The 16,649-nt window shown below is 43.3% G+C and overlaps 1 protein-coding gene across 3 annotated transcripts in view; it reads left to right on the top strand.

Moving 5' to 3' along the window:
* Positions 1 to 16,649, top strand: part of ADCY5 (adenylate cyclase 5) — an 836,213-nt gene that overhangs the window by 724,018 nt on the left and 95,546 nt on the right. For all 3 annotated transcript variants that reach the window (XM_088460724.1, XM_088460723.1, XM_088460725.1), the window contains exon 7: positions 8,338 to 8,479. In XM_088460724.1, coding sequence (XP_088316850.1) covers positions 8,338 to 8,479 — 142 coding nt within the window. The remainder of the gene's footprint in view (positions 1 to 8,337; positions 8,480 to 16,649) is intronic.

The following is a 16,649-nucleotide window of genomic DNA, read 5'->3' as shown; positions in this document are numbered from 1 at the left end:
TTCTGAAGAGTTTGGGGCAAATCTCGTGCACTGGAGAAGATACATAGACGATGTATTTTTTATATGGAAAGGGGAAGAAAACACCCTAAAAAGATTTCTCAATCACATCAATAATAACCCAAATAATATATTCTTCACAGCTGATTATAGTAGAACCAATGTCGTTTTTCTACATTTAAATATATTCATACATGATGGTCAGATACACACCAATACTCATAAGAAATTAGTAGACGTAAATAGTTTTATCCTTTCGACCAGTTGGAACCATCCCAATTGGCTGAATGCCATACCTAAAGGACAATTCCTGAGGCTCAAAAGGAATTGTTCTAGACCAACAGATTTTCTCAAACAAAGTGAAGAATTATCCAAACAATTCATGGAGAAAAACTATGCACCAACTTTAATTAAACAATCATTGGAAGCAGCACATATCTGCAACAGAGTGGATATATTGGTAAACAAAGAGGAGAAATCAAATACAAATGATAAAGTCACTTTCATCACACAGTACTCTAAACAAAGTAAACAATTAGAGAAAATTCTGAGAAGACATTGGCAGCTACTGCAAGAAGATGACGCTTTGGTTAATTCTTTACCCACTAAACCAAGAGTGATATATAGGAAGGCACCAGACATCAGGTCTAAAATGGTAAAAAACCATATCCCTCCGAGTAAACTGCTACAAACCACGCTAAGTACATTATCCAAGGGTTTTTACCACTGCAATGCATGTTCTGGATGCACTGGTACTAGGACCATCAGCACAAAGCCCAATAATACATTTAGATCGTGCAGTACAGGGGAGACATACAAGATTAAAGAAACACTCACATGTAACCACAATAATGTTATATATCTATTACAATGTACTTGCCCAAAACAATATGTGGGGAGAACCACGAGACCTTTGAAAACTAGGATTGCAGAACATATCAGAAATATTAGAAAGAAATTGGATAGCCACAATCTATCCAAACATTTCTGTGATCATCATAATAGCAACCCCAAAGATCTTAGTTTTATGGCAATTCAAACCGTGAAACCTAATTGGAGGGGGGGAGATTTCGACTACTACATCAATAAACATGAACTGGAATGGATGTACAACTTACAAACATTCCACCCTAAAGGTCTGAATAGAGATAATGAAATCAAATCCATAATTTGCAAAAAATGAATCAAGGCCCATTTTAGTTCAGTTAGTTTGACAAAACAATACCACAATCGGATTCTGGCAAACCCACGATCCCATCACTAGAGAAACCACTAGAATTATATCTTTATTAATATCTCAACATAGTGTATGCCATGATCATACCTCGTTTCAAGTTCTTTTTTATTATTTATTTATTTTTTTATTTATTTTTCTTTATTATTATTATTATCATTATTTTTAATTTTGATCACATAATAAATACCCTCCTAGCTAATAACCGAAAATAATGAGGATGAGGTCTAGACACTAGCTCTTCATAATGAGTCTTTATAAGGTGTACAAACATTAGCTATACAGTTTCAAGTAAATCTGGATCTGATCAGAATACTTCTTTAATATGATCTAATAATATATATTATATGTTTTGTATCATCAATCTACAATATGGATCCCTATGTATATCAATACATCTATTAACAATTATGGTGGTTCTATATATATATTTAAAAATATATAAGGCTGTAATACACGCCTTTTATTAGTAAGGACAAAGCAGAACTTGTTTGTAAACACATCCATGGTAACAATCACCATGACAACCACAGACCTATCAAGTAAGACGATGACGTCATCAGACTTGCCAATCACAAGGAGCGGGACCGTATAAAAGATCCAACAGTGACATGCTAGTGATATCTTTTACTCCCAGAGGAAGACCAACTAGGTCGAAATGCATTGGAGACAGAACACTCAGAACTTATCCATTTACTGAAAGTGCCCCAGGACCTGTATCCACCTGTTGAATAGAATATTTCATCATGAGAACGCAGCTGAAAGGAGACCGCAGCAAGCACTCCAACGCACCCATGCAGCCGACAGGAAGATCAACAAGGCAGAGAGCTGAGAGCACATCCGGGTAAGTATCCTCTGTTGAGAGGAGTGTCCGCGGCCCCCGGCTCTCCAGAGCTAGGACCGCTGTTCACCTCCTCTCACTGCCTGCCGGCACACTCAGACACGCGCACGGACCTAACTCTGGAAACAGGGATAGTGTCCGTGTTTGCATTGTCCAGAGCACCGCAGCACAGAGTGATCCCCACTGCCAGCCGAAGCCATCCACCGCCGCACCATCACAGCATCACCCCGGGCAACGCACACCATCAACACACAGGACGTTTGGATGCTCTATTGAGGTATCTCCTATTGAGAATAGCGGGACGCCGCTGTTTCTCATCCTCATATTCCATAGACGCTTATACATCTATATACTCAGAGGTGTGTTACAGGTATCAGGTTGGCACATGGGATTAACCCCTTCAATTCCTACTGTATCATAAGATCAACTGGTGATCTCTCATATTGGGACTGCACAGACCACCACAGGGTGTACAGTCAGGTACACGGTGGATTGTGCACCTACCATATTGTGCTGTTTCACAGTTGCTATTGATATTTTTATATATATTGTTGCACAATATTCCATGTATTTTCAGAGTTTAAGTAAAATATCATATCTATATTTATTGTGTCTAGCATCACTTCCTAATTAGTCTACACATTGTGTATGAGTATCATAAAGGTTGGGTAGAACTTTTGGCTACGTATACATTTATTATATCTTTAGCCCTCCCAGTTGTCAAATAGATATAGGTTGTGCGCAGCACTTAAACCCTCTAATTCTATAGCCCCAATGACATCACCAGTGATGTCAGTGGGAGAGCTTCCGGCTCTGTTAGAGCCATAAGCTCTCTGGGGCTTGCGGCCACGAGACCCTACCACAAGGGTCTTTTCGCAAGCCCAATGGTCGCGAAGTCCAGGAATGATGATGTTCGTCCATGTAAGATGACGTTTTGCCTCTTTCTGAGTTCCGTTTTTTTTGGAGGGAAAAATCCGAACTCAACGTGCAAACTCGAACCTATCCGAGCCTGCACATCCCTAGTAAAAACTATGTATTTGATGTGCGCATGCGCAAAATTCCCCAGCAGTGTGGTTTGCAGGGGACATGGCCCATGCTGGAGCAAAAACATACATACAGCGAGGACTCGGAGGACAGAGAGACACTACCACTGCTGCTGTGTCACAGCTTACACAGTGCAGCAGCAGCATCCAGGACTCTTGTGAGAGTGTGTGTGTCTGTGCTCAGTGTGCTGCTGTGTGAGTGACTTCTGCTTCTGCTACTGCAAGGTGAGGGCTGCATACTGATTGGCTCTCTGAGACAGTGAGAGCCAATCAGAGCTAGCAATATGCCCAGTTGCCTAGCAGCAGCCTAGAGAAGGGAGGGACTGAGGGTCACGTCTCTGAGGCAGTGAGAGACAGACTCCAACAAACCCAGCATGAAGATTTTTTGATGCAGACACAGCACACAGCAGCCAGGAAGGGGCCAGGGGAGGCAAAGCTAGAAAACAAGACACCATCGGACCACCATCAAATGATTACCATTCGATGTCGGTAAACATTGGAAGACCACCATTCAATGGTAAAAACACTACTAACGCAACAAAAACATTGATGGTTAGTAACCATCGATGTCCAATGTCCATCCCTATTTCCTCACTGCGTTTGCCGACCCCCTTCTCTATTCCCCGCTATCTTTCACATCCTCGGCACCACGGGTATCCGATCCCCTACCCTGTCGCTGCATCCTCTCCCCCATCTCACCTGTCTTCTGCCGGTGAGTCCAGGCCACTTGTCTGCAGTGCCCCGGAGTTCTCTGCTCCCGGGGCTCTGCAGTGCAGACACAGCAGGGAGGGATCTTAATAGATCCCCCTGTTGGCTACAGTGGCTGGGCTATTATGTAAATCTTCACAGGTTGCCGTGTAAACAGAGGCCTGTGAATATTATCGGGGGCTGTATGCCATCTCAGGGTGGCGTACAGTTTCTCAGTCAAGTTCCGAAAAAAAGCGTTTTTGGAACTTGATGAACTTATCGAGGCACATATCTGTGATATCTCCTCCATTACATGAATGATGAATGGGTTCAACACTTTCATTATACAAAAGTAGGTGAAATTTTTATTTTTCACCTGCTTTTGTATAAATTAAGTGATGATGAATAGATGCCTAAGACAATTGAGTCTAGCTTTATTTGGTTAGAGCAGAAAAATCTGTTGCCCAGGGGTTAGACTTGACCAATTTTGGGGTGAAAGGGGGTGTGGCGACTGAGTCATTTGGTGGAGTGTGAAAATGGCATTAGTCACAATGCATTACAGAAAACAACATTTGCATATATGTAAATTATTATACCCACAATGCCACTTGTTTGTATTTATTGCAGTGTTTGCTCTCTTTTTCTATCAAGTTGACATATAGAAATCTATAAACAGTGATTTGCATATAGTAAGTATTTTAAAGGAAAAATATTTGAAAGAAAAACAAAATGTTAGTCTCCCTATTTCTACTGGTGTATGATTTCAACTATTCTCAGTGTAATTCTACTATTTTTTTTTTTTTTAATATCTCCATTGAGTTTTTGGTTAAGATCCCAAAGGGTTTTAGGTTAAGACCATTATAGGCTGCTCTATCCCCATTTTAAAATTGCCACATTGTAAAAATGATATGTTTGTAGGAGGATGTATATATATATATATTTTTTTTTTAAAATCTTCACTACAGGATTAAAAATAAATCACTTGGTGAGTGAGTTCTGTCATTTATACAGATATCTGTGTTGACCAAAAAGACGCACTCCCAGCATTGCATAAAGACCAAGCTACTGAAGTTTAGTATTGTTATCCAACCCTTACTGAACTCAATACATTATCCACAACTTCCCACCACCTGGCATTTCTATGCTACTTTATTCCACTGTACTGCTGATGCACTGTGTGCACAAGAAAGTGGTATGCGGTGCTGCATATACACCATGTAGTGCCCCCTGCTAGTCGCGCTGTGCTGTGGCTTATGGAGGCTCATAGTACTGCGCATGCCCAGTGGGTCAGGAGTCACACACTGCATCCCAGACTATAGTGATTTCATGACTTTAGAAACTAGTAGTGGGGTGGGGTCTCTGCATTACAAACTGACTGTGCATTTTAAGCTGCACACTTGCGTCAATGTCGGCACTGTCGGCGCTGTCCCAAACAGACACTACATGACTGTTGAAACTAGTAGTAGGCTCTGTAGGAAAATGGGGTCTCTGTATTACAAGCTGACTGCATTTTAGGACGCACACTTGCTGCACTATCGGCGCTGTCTCACACACACATAGCGCCCTGCTTGTCGCACTATGCTGTGGCGTATTGAATCTCATAGTACAGCAGTGCACATGCCCAGTGGAGCTGATCTGGAATGACACTGGGCATGCACCAGGGATCCCATGTGCAAGGCCCAGAGCTGTCAGACAGCACAGCGCAGACGTTATGACAGAGCCGCAAGTGTGCACTTTAAAATGCACAGTCAGTTTGTAATACTGAGACTCCAATTTTAAACAGAGCAGACTACTAGTTTCTAAAGACATGGAATCACTATAGTGTCTAAGTCTGGGATGCACTGTGTGTGACTCCCGACCCACTGGGCATGCACAGTACTACAGTATGAGCCTCCATAAGCTACAGCATAGCGGGACTAGCAGGTTGCTACATGGCATATGGAGCGGCTCCACTGGCCATGCACCGGAGATCCCTGCCACCACAGCGCTGCTGACATGCTGATAGTGCCGCAAGTGTGCTTCTTAAAACACACAGTCAGTATGTAATCCAGGGACTCTTTCACTCAGACCCCACTACTAGTTTCTAAAGTCATGAAATCACTATAGTATCTGAGTCTGGGATGCACTGTGTGTGACTCCAGATCGGCTCTACTGGACATGCTCAGTACTATGAGACTCTGATTGCCATAGCACGACTCGCAGGGCGCTACATGGGTACTGTATTGGAGTGCCGTACACCACTTTCTTGAGCACACAGTGAAATATTTAAATAAAAATGTACAGGACTCACACACTTAATGATTTGAAATTTTATTAGACATAAGACATGATTCCATGAGGAAAACGCTGTACTATAGTGTAACGATTCACTGCTTCTGTCAGCCAATCATCGGGCGGTGATACAGAACATCCATTGGAAATCAGACGCATGCGCTGTGTAGTTTAGGAAAAGCGACACCTGGTGGAAAAAAAGTTGTATTATACGTTATGACTTTTTCCATTTTTGCATTCCATTCCCGAAACATTCTGTGTGGCATGGCGCGCTACATGGCATATGGAGCAAAAAACTAGCTGGGCACATCTGTAAGATTTTTATTCACAATGACTAGTAAGGAAAGGTCAGCAGTGGGCGTGGCAGCGTACCTGCCACGTGTGTGATGCTAGATATAGAAGAGAGGTGGAGACTGACTTCTGAGAGCAGAAATTTATACATTTATATTAAGTGGTAGGCGATTAATTAATTAATTAATGACAAAACAAATGGATCAGGTCCAGTCTGGCTATTAAAAAAGTCCCATTATACAGGTCACCCATGTTTCAGCACTATTTGTATACTGTATCATACAGCTTATTTCATGTGTTTTATTTATTTTTAACTGTAGAGTCTCTGAGGTCAATCCAATTAGGTGCGAATTGCGAGGTGCTATTTTTTCTTCGAATTCGCATAGCAAATTAATTTGCAATCCAATTAGCAACTCGCACTGAATCAGTCAGACTGAATTCACAGTTTTCCATTCACATCTCCCTGAGAGTGAGAGATGGAAAGGAAAAACTTTATTTTAAGGTTAAATGTCAGGACACAGGGCCTGATTCAGAGCTGCTCGTAAGCGGCCGCTGGTTCGCTCTGAGCGATGTTCGCACAACTGCACATGCGTATGGGTTGTAATACGCATGCGCGAACCAGTCATTGCGGTCGGAAATTGTGTGCTCGCAAAATAGCGAGTGCCTGCTAATTTGAGTGACAGAATGAGGCGTTTGTGGGTGGTAACAGGGGAAGGTGCTTGAAAACGGGGAGTGGAGATCCGAACGCAGGCGTGCCAAAAGGTCAAAACGGGCGTTTTAAGGGTGTGCATAATTAACAAAGCAGCATCATGGACCACGTCACTTGGTTGTTTCTTAGCCTGAACTGTTCGCATGATTGCGGTAGGAAAATCTACCACAAGCACTGCGAGCAGTTCAGATGCCTTTCGATGTACTCGATTAATCAAATAAATAGCGGAGATGACGTAGGATGCGAGCGGCCAGGGGGCGTCTTTACAAAAGACATAGAGGCGTCAACAGACTGCAAAGAGTGAGCGCTCAATTTAAATAGCCGGACCCTTTTTCTAAACGAGCGAGCGCAAATAGCGTCCGGCTCTGAATCAGGCCCACTGTGTTGAACCCCTTGGACATCCCCCTAATGACTAATTAGGCAATTGGAAGTTTCCAAGTAGCTTAATTAGTCCAATAATTACATGTAATTTTTTTGGGTAAAAAAATGTCCTCAAATTACCCCAAAATCAACTATAGTTAGTGTAGGCAACCCTAATTTAATTACAAATATTTTTTAATTGAAAAATAATTGTTTTATTTTATTTATTTATTTTTATTCATTTTCAAGGTGCCCTCAAAGTACCATAAAATCATCTTTTTTTCCTACTTTTTTGCATTTTTCGTTTAATTAGTTTGAGATTAAACGAAAAAAGTTAGTTTTTTAGAATTTTCTTGCAAATCAGCCATTTGACACCATTTAAAAACCTACAGTACCTTCTTAATGCCCACAAACAGCCTTCTATGCGGTCCTGCTAACTAATACCCATTTTACACCGGAGCTAAAACCTGGGTTATTGCAGGGTTAACCCGGGGAGCTCCCTGGTGTAAAAGGGGAGAGGGTTGGATCGCCAGGTCGAGTGACCCGGCAATCCAACCCAGGTAAATAGCAGGGTTTAACACGGGCGTGAAACCCTGCTGTGAGAACAGCACACTCCGGGTCACACCTGGAGTGTCTGCAAACCGGCCGATTGGTCTGGCTTCAGTGGCGCTTGGAGATGACGTTATCTCCAAGCGTCCACTTTCACGCGGGGAAAGCCGGGTCTATGCAGACCCGACTCCGGTGTGAGTGGCGCCGACTCGGGAATATCCCGAGTCGGCGCCGGCTAAATTCCGGGTCTGATCCAGATAGGAACTCTGTTCCAACTCCGGGCCAGACCCGGAATTTTGGTGGAAAAGGGGTATTATTTATATTATGACCCTGGATTTTATTATTGTATTTGCAGGCGTATACACATCACAAAGGCGACTCTGAATTACCTGAATGGAGATTATGAAGTGGAGGCGGGTGCAGGAGGGGAGCGGAACGCATATCTTAAGGAGCACAACATAGAAACCTTTCTGATCGTGCGCTGCAGCCAGAAGCGGGTAGGAGATTGTGGCATACTGTACAAATCAAGGGCTGATTTGTCTACCCGTTTGATGGTTTGTTGTTGATACATCATAATCAAACATGAATATGTGTCTTTCTCTGCGTAAATTGTACTCATAAAACTTCCCGAACCTGTCAGTGTAATAAATCACCTATAGACTCATTACCAACAGAGTAACTGAAATCTGTCACTGGCAGCAATTTCCTATGACCATTTTATCAGTAGTGAATCACCCTTTGCCGTTTACGCCCTCTAAAGCCCATGCAAACTCCAGTATGTGGCTAGGACAACAAGGTCTTTAAAAAATTAATTTTGAGATTACAGATGGAACTATGGAGGCGATGTATCAAGCCTTCTAAACAGTGGAGAAGTGAACAAGTGAAGGTAGCATTTATCAAGTGCATTCTATAAAATGATAGGTAGAAGCTGATTGGTTGGAAGAGGACAACTTCTCCATTTGTCCTCTTCTCCACTCTTTAGAAGGCTTTATACATCTCCCCCATATTGGGGTAGGGGGGGTAAGGTGCGCTCTTCCTGCTAGTAGTGGTGATGGTGATGACTTGTGTGTGTTTGTGAGTGGTGTTAAGTCATCACCATCACCACTACTAGCAGGAAGAGCGCACCTTACCCCCCCTACCCCCATATGTTTTCAGTGCGGGAAAGGTACTCCCACACAAAGGTGCAGCACCCCGAAACCACAACACACCACCCCCTAGTCAACGAGAGCGCAGTTCTATTGCCCATCTTCATATCTCCCCCATATTGTTCCTAGCCACCAGGGCCGTAACTAGGGTGGTGTTACCAGTGCCATGGCACAAGGCACCACAGGGCAGGGGGCACTGTTAGGGCCTGACAGTTTTCCTGTTTATTATCATTCTCACTTGTAACTTCCCCTTCTTTTATCCCCAGCATCTTCTGGCCTCCCCTAACTCTTCCCTGACCCTTCCCCATGAGGCCATGGCCCTTTTTCAGGTGCACTATCTTATGTCCCTATTTAAAAATTGGGGGGGGCACCAATGCTGTCTCTGGTACAGGGCACCAGAAAGTCTAGTTACGGCTCTGCTAGCCACATCGCCATATCCTGTACGAGAAGCCATGATGGTCTTATGATTACATAGAGAATATACAGAACACTACCAGGGGTTCTCTTCATCTGGGTGAGGCCTTCTATCTACGTTACACACCATCCGCAGCCACATTTCAGTTAAGCCGCTGCAACCTACTTGCCAATGCAAGAATCTGCCCTGTATACAAAAAATATATGTGTCTGCATGTGGAAGCCTACCCCATCCACTGTTTTACATCACGGGGTGAGAGTGATGCTACTAATACCACCTGGGATTATGAGATTTTGGTGGGCGGATCTGGAACCCACGAGTGAATGGCGCTTTTGTTTTTATGTACCTGAAATTGTCCTCTCTCTGGTAGGAAATCAAACTACAGTATGGGAATGTTTTATTTGTGATATGATTGATCTGTGTTTTTTACATGTACAGTAAGTGCAATTATGTGTATAGTAAATATATTTTCTCAGCCTACGGTGGTGCACTAGATATTTTTTCAACTCTCCTTTCATGTGCATGGAAAATTAATTCGTAATATGAATTGAAGATACAGACATATTGAAAGTCCCCATAGTTCTAATTTGCAAGTACATATGATACATATTTGATCTACGTACATATTTGATATATGGTACATATGATACACATTTGATCTACATATGAGCAATTGCAGGTGGAATTTCCTGATGTACAGACCTTTAGAAAGAAGACTAGTCACTTTATTCTTTCTTTTTTTACACAGGGTGTTTTTCTCTATGGTTAGTGTAAATAGTATTGCACTGTTGTGAGGTTTTTCTCTTATAGGAGTAAATGTACTTTTATAGGAGTAAATGTATATAAAAATATTTCATGTTTTCGTGTTTAAATGCAACCATATATACTCTGCAGCAGCACTGGGGAGGTGAACTGATATGTATTATTTTTGTTACAAATCATCATCATCATTAGTATCTGGACTTGCACCCACTCCATGCAAAAAATCAATCTGAAACCAATGCCCAATTCCCACCCGTATGCTGCTATTAAAAAAGACACTCCCATGACACTGCCACGAGACAGTAGAGTTTCATGCACGCACATGGTCACTAACCAGTTATGGCCCATTTCATGTATAGTGGTGCTCCATCGACTAACGGATTAATCCGGGCGCACTAGCAAACTCCATCCATCTGATTGTTGGTTTTATTTTTCTTCTGAACTACAATATGGTACGCTTGGAGAATTTGATGTTAACTGACTCAGAGAAACACGGTTTGTGTTATTACTGGTACTAGAACCTGTTGTCATCACTTATGTTTTTTGGGCACATCTGTGATCTTCTTTTGGAATTATTGAAAAAGGAGGCACCTCTCGTAATCGGATAGATGTACTAAGAGATGATAAGCATCAAATGCGCTATAACCAGTGCTATTTAACACTTATATCAAACATCGTCCTGTCTGAAAGTAGATGCGGTATCAGCAAACATCTAACGATTTTGCCATTGCCATACTATTGTATGGCGTTGGAAATCATTAAGGTGTCACTAGAAAATAATAAGCTCACATTTTAATCTTATCAGTTTTTCACATTTAGGCAGACTTACCTACCAGTATGTGTGTTGTGCAGCGGCAGTGTCCGTTGAAGCCCATCTGTGCTCATGCGCATTGGGACCAGCCAAGCTGATGCGCTGTTAGAGTTACAGGGATCTCCGAAGGGGGGTAGTTTTCTCCACCCCGACAGCCAAGATGTTGATACATCTCGGAGTTATTGCTTCCTGTTTTGCTATAATACATCTACCTGAAAGTTTCTTGTTACTTAGCTTGTTTTGAAGGGGCGAGACATTTCTAATATGCTAATAAGAATAGGATTTGGGTAATGCTATTATAATTAGGATTTATTTATGTACTGTTCCTATACACTATGCATATTCTATTCTACGTTTATGGGTTATGTGGAATGAACGATATGACTTGTTGACAGTCAGAATTTCCACACGGTCATTAGGTCCCAATCAATATGTAGACATGTATTAAGGTCGACATGGTTAAAATGTCGACACACTCAGAATGTCAACATTGAACATGCTGACACCAAAATGTCAACATATTTCTTTGTTACTTTAGCTTAACCTAACCCTAAACCTAAAAATCAACAAATAATCATGTAGATTGTTGACATTCTGAACGTTTCGACATTTTAACCATGTTGACCTAAATGCATGTCTACCTACTGACTGTTGACAGTCAGAATTTGTCGACATTCTGAATGTCAACCAGGTACCGACTGATAAATATGGCAAGGTGGTTCCAGCTTGCAAGAGATTACAATCTATATATGAGTGCATTTAACATTTGTACACATCTATATTTAATTTTATACTGCATTTAAGACCATTATACAGTGTTGCTTGGTTACAAAAGGTGTTGAAGTCATTGTGAAGTCGTCATTACAGCTGTGCCCATTGTTCTGCATGCATACAAAACACTGTATAACCCCAGGAAGGAACAAATGACGCTTTTGTTTCCCACGAACAACATTCTACATGTTAGTTTCTTGTATAGGAGTGCAAGCATGGAGTTCAAGAGGCCATTGACTTTGTCAGCATGTATAGTAAGAGTCCGCACAGGACGGCTGAAGTACATATGCTGCATTTAGGTGCAGAATTTCTAGTGAACTGCAGCAACCAAACAGTAGTTTGTTTTTTATCTGTCTAGTGCAAGGTACACAATAAAAGTGTCTGATTACTTGTTGTAGCCAAATGCACAATTTTCACCCACATGCAGTGTTAGTGAACGAGCTGTAGAGGCTAAATCTAACTTGTACATACCCTCAACATTTATTGTTGGGGAATAGGGCATGTGTGCACACCGAAATAGGGGAGATAGTGCGGCATTGAATAGTTGGAAGAGTTTCCGCCATTTTATCATCCCATGTGATGGTTAGTTACCATTGTTTGCAATTCATTCAATGATATGAACCATTGCAATGGATTGCGCATGTACGCAAGAGACCAGTAGTCGAGTGTGTATGTATACAACTCAGTCTCTGATTCATAGCTCCAGGGCAGGGGCTGATTGGCTCTCTCAGAGCAATCTACTCACGTTGCCTTGTGCTAGTGAGAGTCTGGCCCTCCAACGAACAAGCTAAACAGCAGCTGTGCAAGGATTAAAATAAAACTTATGGAAGAACATCAGTTCCACACCATTCCACGGCAGAGAATATCAAAATGATGCTATCTAATGGAAAAAATATTGCCATTGGAACTAAAACATTGATAGTTCACAACCATGGCCTATTGATGACCATCCCTAAAGACAAGTGCTTCTGGTGCACTGGACTGCCCCATCCCATTCCCCTCCCCTAAAAACATACCCAGGCGTCGGCAGAATGTGGAATTTCCCAGATAGAGGTTAGATGTATGGACCCCAATAGGCAAAGTAACAGTGAACAGGGCATACATACCTCCCCAATTGCCGTCTGGATAGGGCCAAAGCTGTCCTGATTGGAAGAAGGGAGAGAGCCCTGAATTGGGGACTCTTCCACCTAAAATGGGATAGTTGGGAAGTATACTTTTATGTTGTTATCTATAATCATGTTAATGAATGAAAGTGCAGATATAAAGGAGTAGGCTTCACAAAGATTCATTTGAATAATCACCTGTATGTTTTTCATTCATATTCTTCCACCACCCAATTAATTCTCCCTATCTGCCCTCCTCCACCTGTCATTTATTCTGCCCCTTGTAAATTCTACCCTTCTCTCCTCCAGTCTCTCCTCCATTTCTTTTTCAGCTTATTCCCTGTGATTCATTTCTCCTCCATCAGTCCTCCCTTCCCATTATTAATATTATCAACTCTCCCCCTTGTAATTTAATTCTCCCCTTATCTCCTCCACAGTCTTCAACCGGAACTTTAGTTCTCGCCTTATCTCCGCCACAATCTTTACCTGTAATTTAGTTCTCCCCTTTATCCCCCTCAGTCCTCACCTATAAATCATGTGGTTGAGGATGTGGTTTGTAATACTTTACCCACTGTTTGAAGAAGCATTTAGGGTAGAAAATGGATTATAGGGCAATTGGGGAGCAAACTGTACCCTTCCCCAACTTCTGCACGTGCCCCCCATATACCACTCTATACCCCACAATTTTATGTCCATTGCTGTCTTTCCCCATGTCTCACAGCATCAGATCACTGTTCTTTCACAAGCACTTTCTGGAAAATGAATACTTAGTGCCGGATTCAATTAGGTGAGAAAAGTCGCGTTTGGTGAAAAGCGTTCGCCCGATGCGAACTTTTTGTGATACGCACTATCCAATTTCCGGATTTTTCGCTTGTGCAAAAACTCTATATGCAGAAACCGGCAGAAAAGTTTTCACCATCTCAGAGCAGGTGATAAAATGTGCAAAGTCTCTATTTTTGACTAAAAATGTGGGGACAGGCCCTGATTCAGAGGCGCTCGCTATTTGCGAGCACTTGCTCTGAATCAGGGCGGGCTGGTTTTCTATTTACCCTGGCCTCCAGGTCACGCACTAAGCTGTGGGTGCGCACTGCCCGACCATCGACCTGTTTGCGAGCACTATGTGCTCGCGAGCGGGTCTGAATCAGGCTCTTGGTTCAGAACCCTTTGGACACTCCCCCTAATGAATAATTAGGCAAAAAAATTTAAAATGAGCTTAAATCCCCCTAGTAACGACACGTCATTTTTGGGGTGAAAATGTGTTGGAAAATGGTTTTAAAGTAGTAGTGGAAATGTGTTGGAAAATGGGTTTAAAGTAGTAGTGGAAATGTGTTGGAAAATGGGTTTAAAGTACTGGTGGCCTGATTCAGCAAGGATCGCAATTGCAAAGCTGCATGGAGGCATATACTGTAGTGTGTAGTGCATGGAGGCAGCTTTCCAATTGTGATCCTTGCAATAATGCAAATGCAGCAGGAGGTGTATGACAGCCCATGCTGCATTTGTGATCCCAGCACTGCAACGGAGTTCGCAGGCTGGGATCACCATCGCGATCATCGGTGGCCAATGGTCGCGATGTTGGATGGCGCCGGGCTTACTCAAGCTGGCCAGCTTGCGAGCCCAGAAGACTGCGTAAGTCCACGTAGTGTCTGGGCAGGCCACTCCCGGAAAGCAGGGCCGCACCAGGGCTGGCCGTCCCATTACGTCCAGTACGCAGCCGCGTACGGCGCCAAGCTGTAAAGGCGCAATCTCCTGAGTCCCACCGCTGTCCCCACCAGGCACCGGCATTACAATGAGTCACAAATGACTCATTATATGCCGCTGAGCAACTAGTGCCGCAGCCACTGCCTGACCACCTCACGCTTTATTGAAAGACAGTTGGCACGCGGCACGGCCAGAGGAGGAGGAGTGGCCACTCCCTCCTACCCTCTCCACAGCGCCTCCCCCCAGATTGACTCAGCATACAAAAGTATGTGCCCGGCTGGACGGGGAGGAGGGGCCATGCTCTCTCCTCCCCTCTCCTCAGCTCCGCCCCCCAGAGTGACTCAGCTCACAGTATCTGCCCGGCTGGAGGGAGAGGAGGGGCCGTGCTCTCCTCCCCTCAGCTCCTCCCCTATCCACATTCCAATCCAGGCTTCCTTTCTCTGTCGCTGTGCTTGGGTGCCGGGGATCTGACATCACGTGACCATCTCCGGCGTTATGTCCACGGAGGAGCCGCCATCCAATCTCTGCAGTGAAGTTCTGGGCCCAGGTAAGAAAATTGGCTATATATTTGTCATGCCCTGGCTTGCCTCCCTCTCCCTGTCACCCACTGGCTGTCAATCTCTTCCTGTCACCCACTGCTGTCACCCTCTCCCTGTCATCACCCTCACCCTGTCACCCATTGCTGTCTCCCTTCCTCTGTCACACATTGCTGTCTCCCTCCCTGTCACCCACTTCTGTCTCTTTGTCACCCACTGCTGTCATCCTTTCCCTGTCACCTAGTGCTGTCACCCTTTACCTGTCACCCATTGCTGTCACCCTTTCCCTGTCACCCATTGCTGTCTACCTCTCTCTGTCACTCACTGCTGTCACCCATTGCTGTCTCCTTCTCTATGTCACCCACTGCTGTCACCCATTGCTGTCTCCCTCTTTCTGTCACCCACTGGCTGTCACCCTCTCCCTGTCACCCACTGGTTGTCTCCCTCTCCCTGTCACCCACTGGCTGTCACCCTCTCCCCTGTCACCAACTGGCTATCACCCTCTCCCCTGTCACCCACTGGCTGTCACCCTCTCTCTGAATACAGGTGAACCTGCTTTATAGGGGTCCTATACAACTTTTTTTGTTTGTTGTTAATTATTTTCATGTAGGAGCCTCTGTGTGTGTGTTTTTTTTTCATGCTAATTTTATGTTTTATTACTTTTTTTTCTGCAAAGCCGATGTGTTTTATTTTTATGTGGGGGCTAATGTGTTTGTTTTTTCCATGTGGGGGCCTATGTATGTGTTTTTTTCATGTGGGGGCCTATGTGTTGTTTTTTTTCATGTGGGGGCCTATGTACTGTATGTTTTTTTCATGTGGGGGCCTATGTGTTTTTTTTTTTATGTGGGGGCCTATGTATGTGTTTTTTTCATGTGGGGGCCTATGTGCTTTGTTTTTTTTCATGTGGGGGCCTATGTATGTGTTTTTTTCATGTGGGGGCCTATGTGTTTTGGTTTTTTTTATGTGGGGGCCTATGTATGTGTTTTTTTCATGTGGGGGCCTATGTTTTTTTGTTTTTTTTCATGTGGGGGCCTATGTATGTGTTTTTTTCATGTGGGGCCTATGTGTGTGAGTTTTTTTATATATCACGTGATGCCCCCACAGTGGGGCTTAATGTGTGTGTTTTTTTTCCCCTGTTGGGTCAATTGTATATTATTACTAAGGATACTGTATGGTCTTCTGCAGGAGAAGGTCCATGTGGGGTGACATCATTAGTTACTGCACTCGGTTACACCAGCCCTAGTGACGCCACTGAGTATAGTATTAAATTATAACCATCTGTATATCAAGCTGGTCTTTGATCTACAGATTCCCTTTTCTCATTGTTACATGTACTACCGATATTTCACATACCGAAATATGATGGTTTATTTCAAGAGCGGGCGCCAAAATCTATATCCGCTTACCAAAAATATTAGTCTCGGGC

The sequence above is a fragment of the Taudactylus pleione genome, unplaced genomic scaffold (assembly GCF_031769625.1).
Source record: "Taudactylus pleione unplaced genomic scaffold, aTauple2 ptg000977l, whole genome shotgun sequence".
Lineage (NCBI taxonomy): Eukaryota > Metazoa > Chordata > Amphibia > Anura > Myobatrachidae > Taudactylus > Taudactylus pleione.
This window is presented reverse-complemented; position numbering and strand designations above follow the sequence as displayed.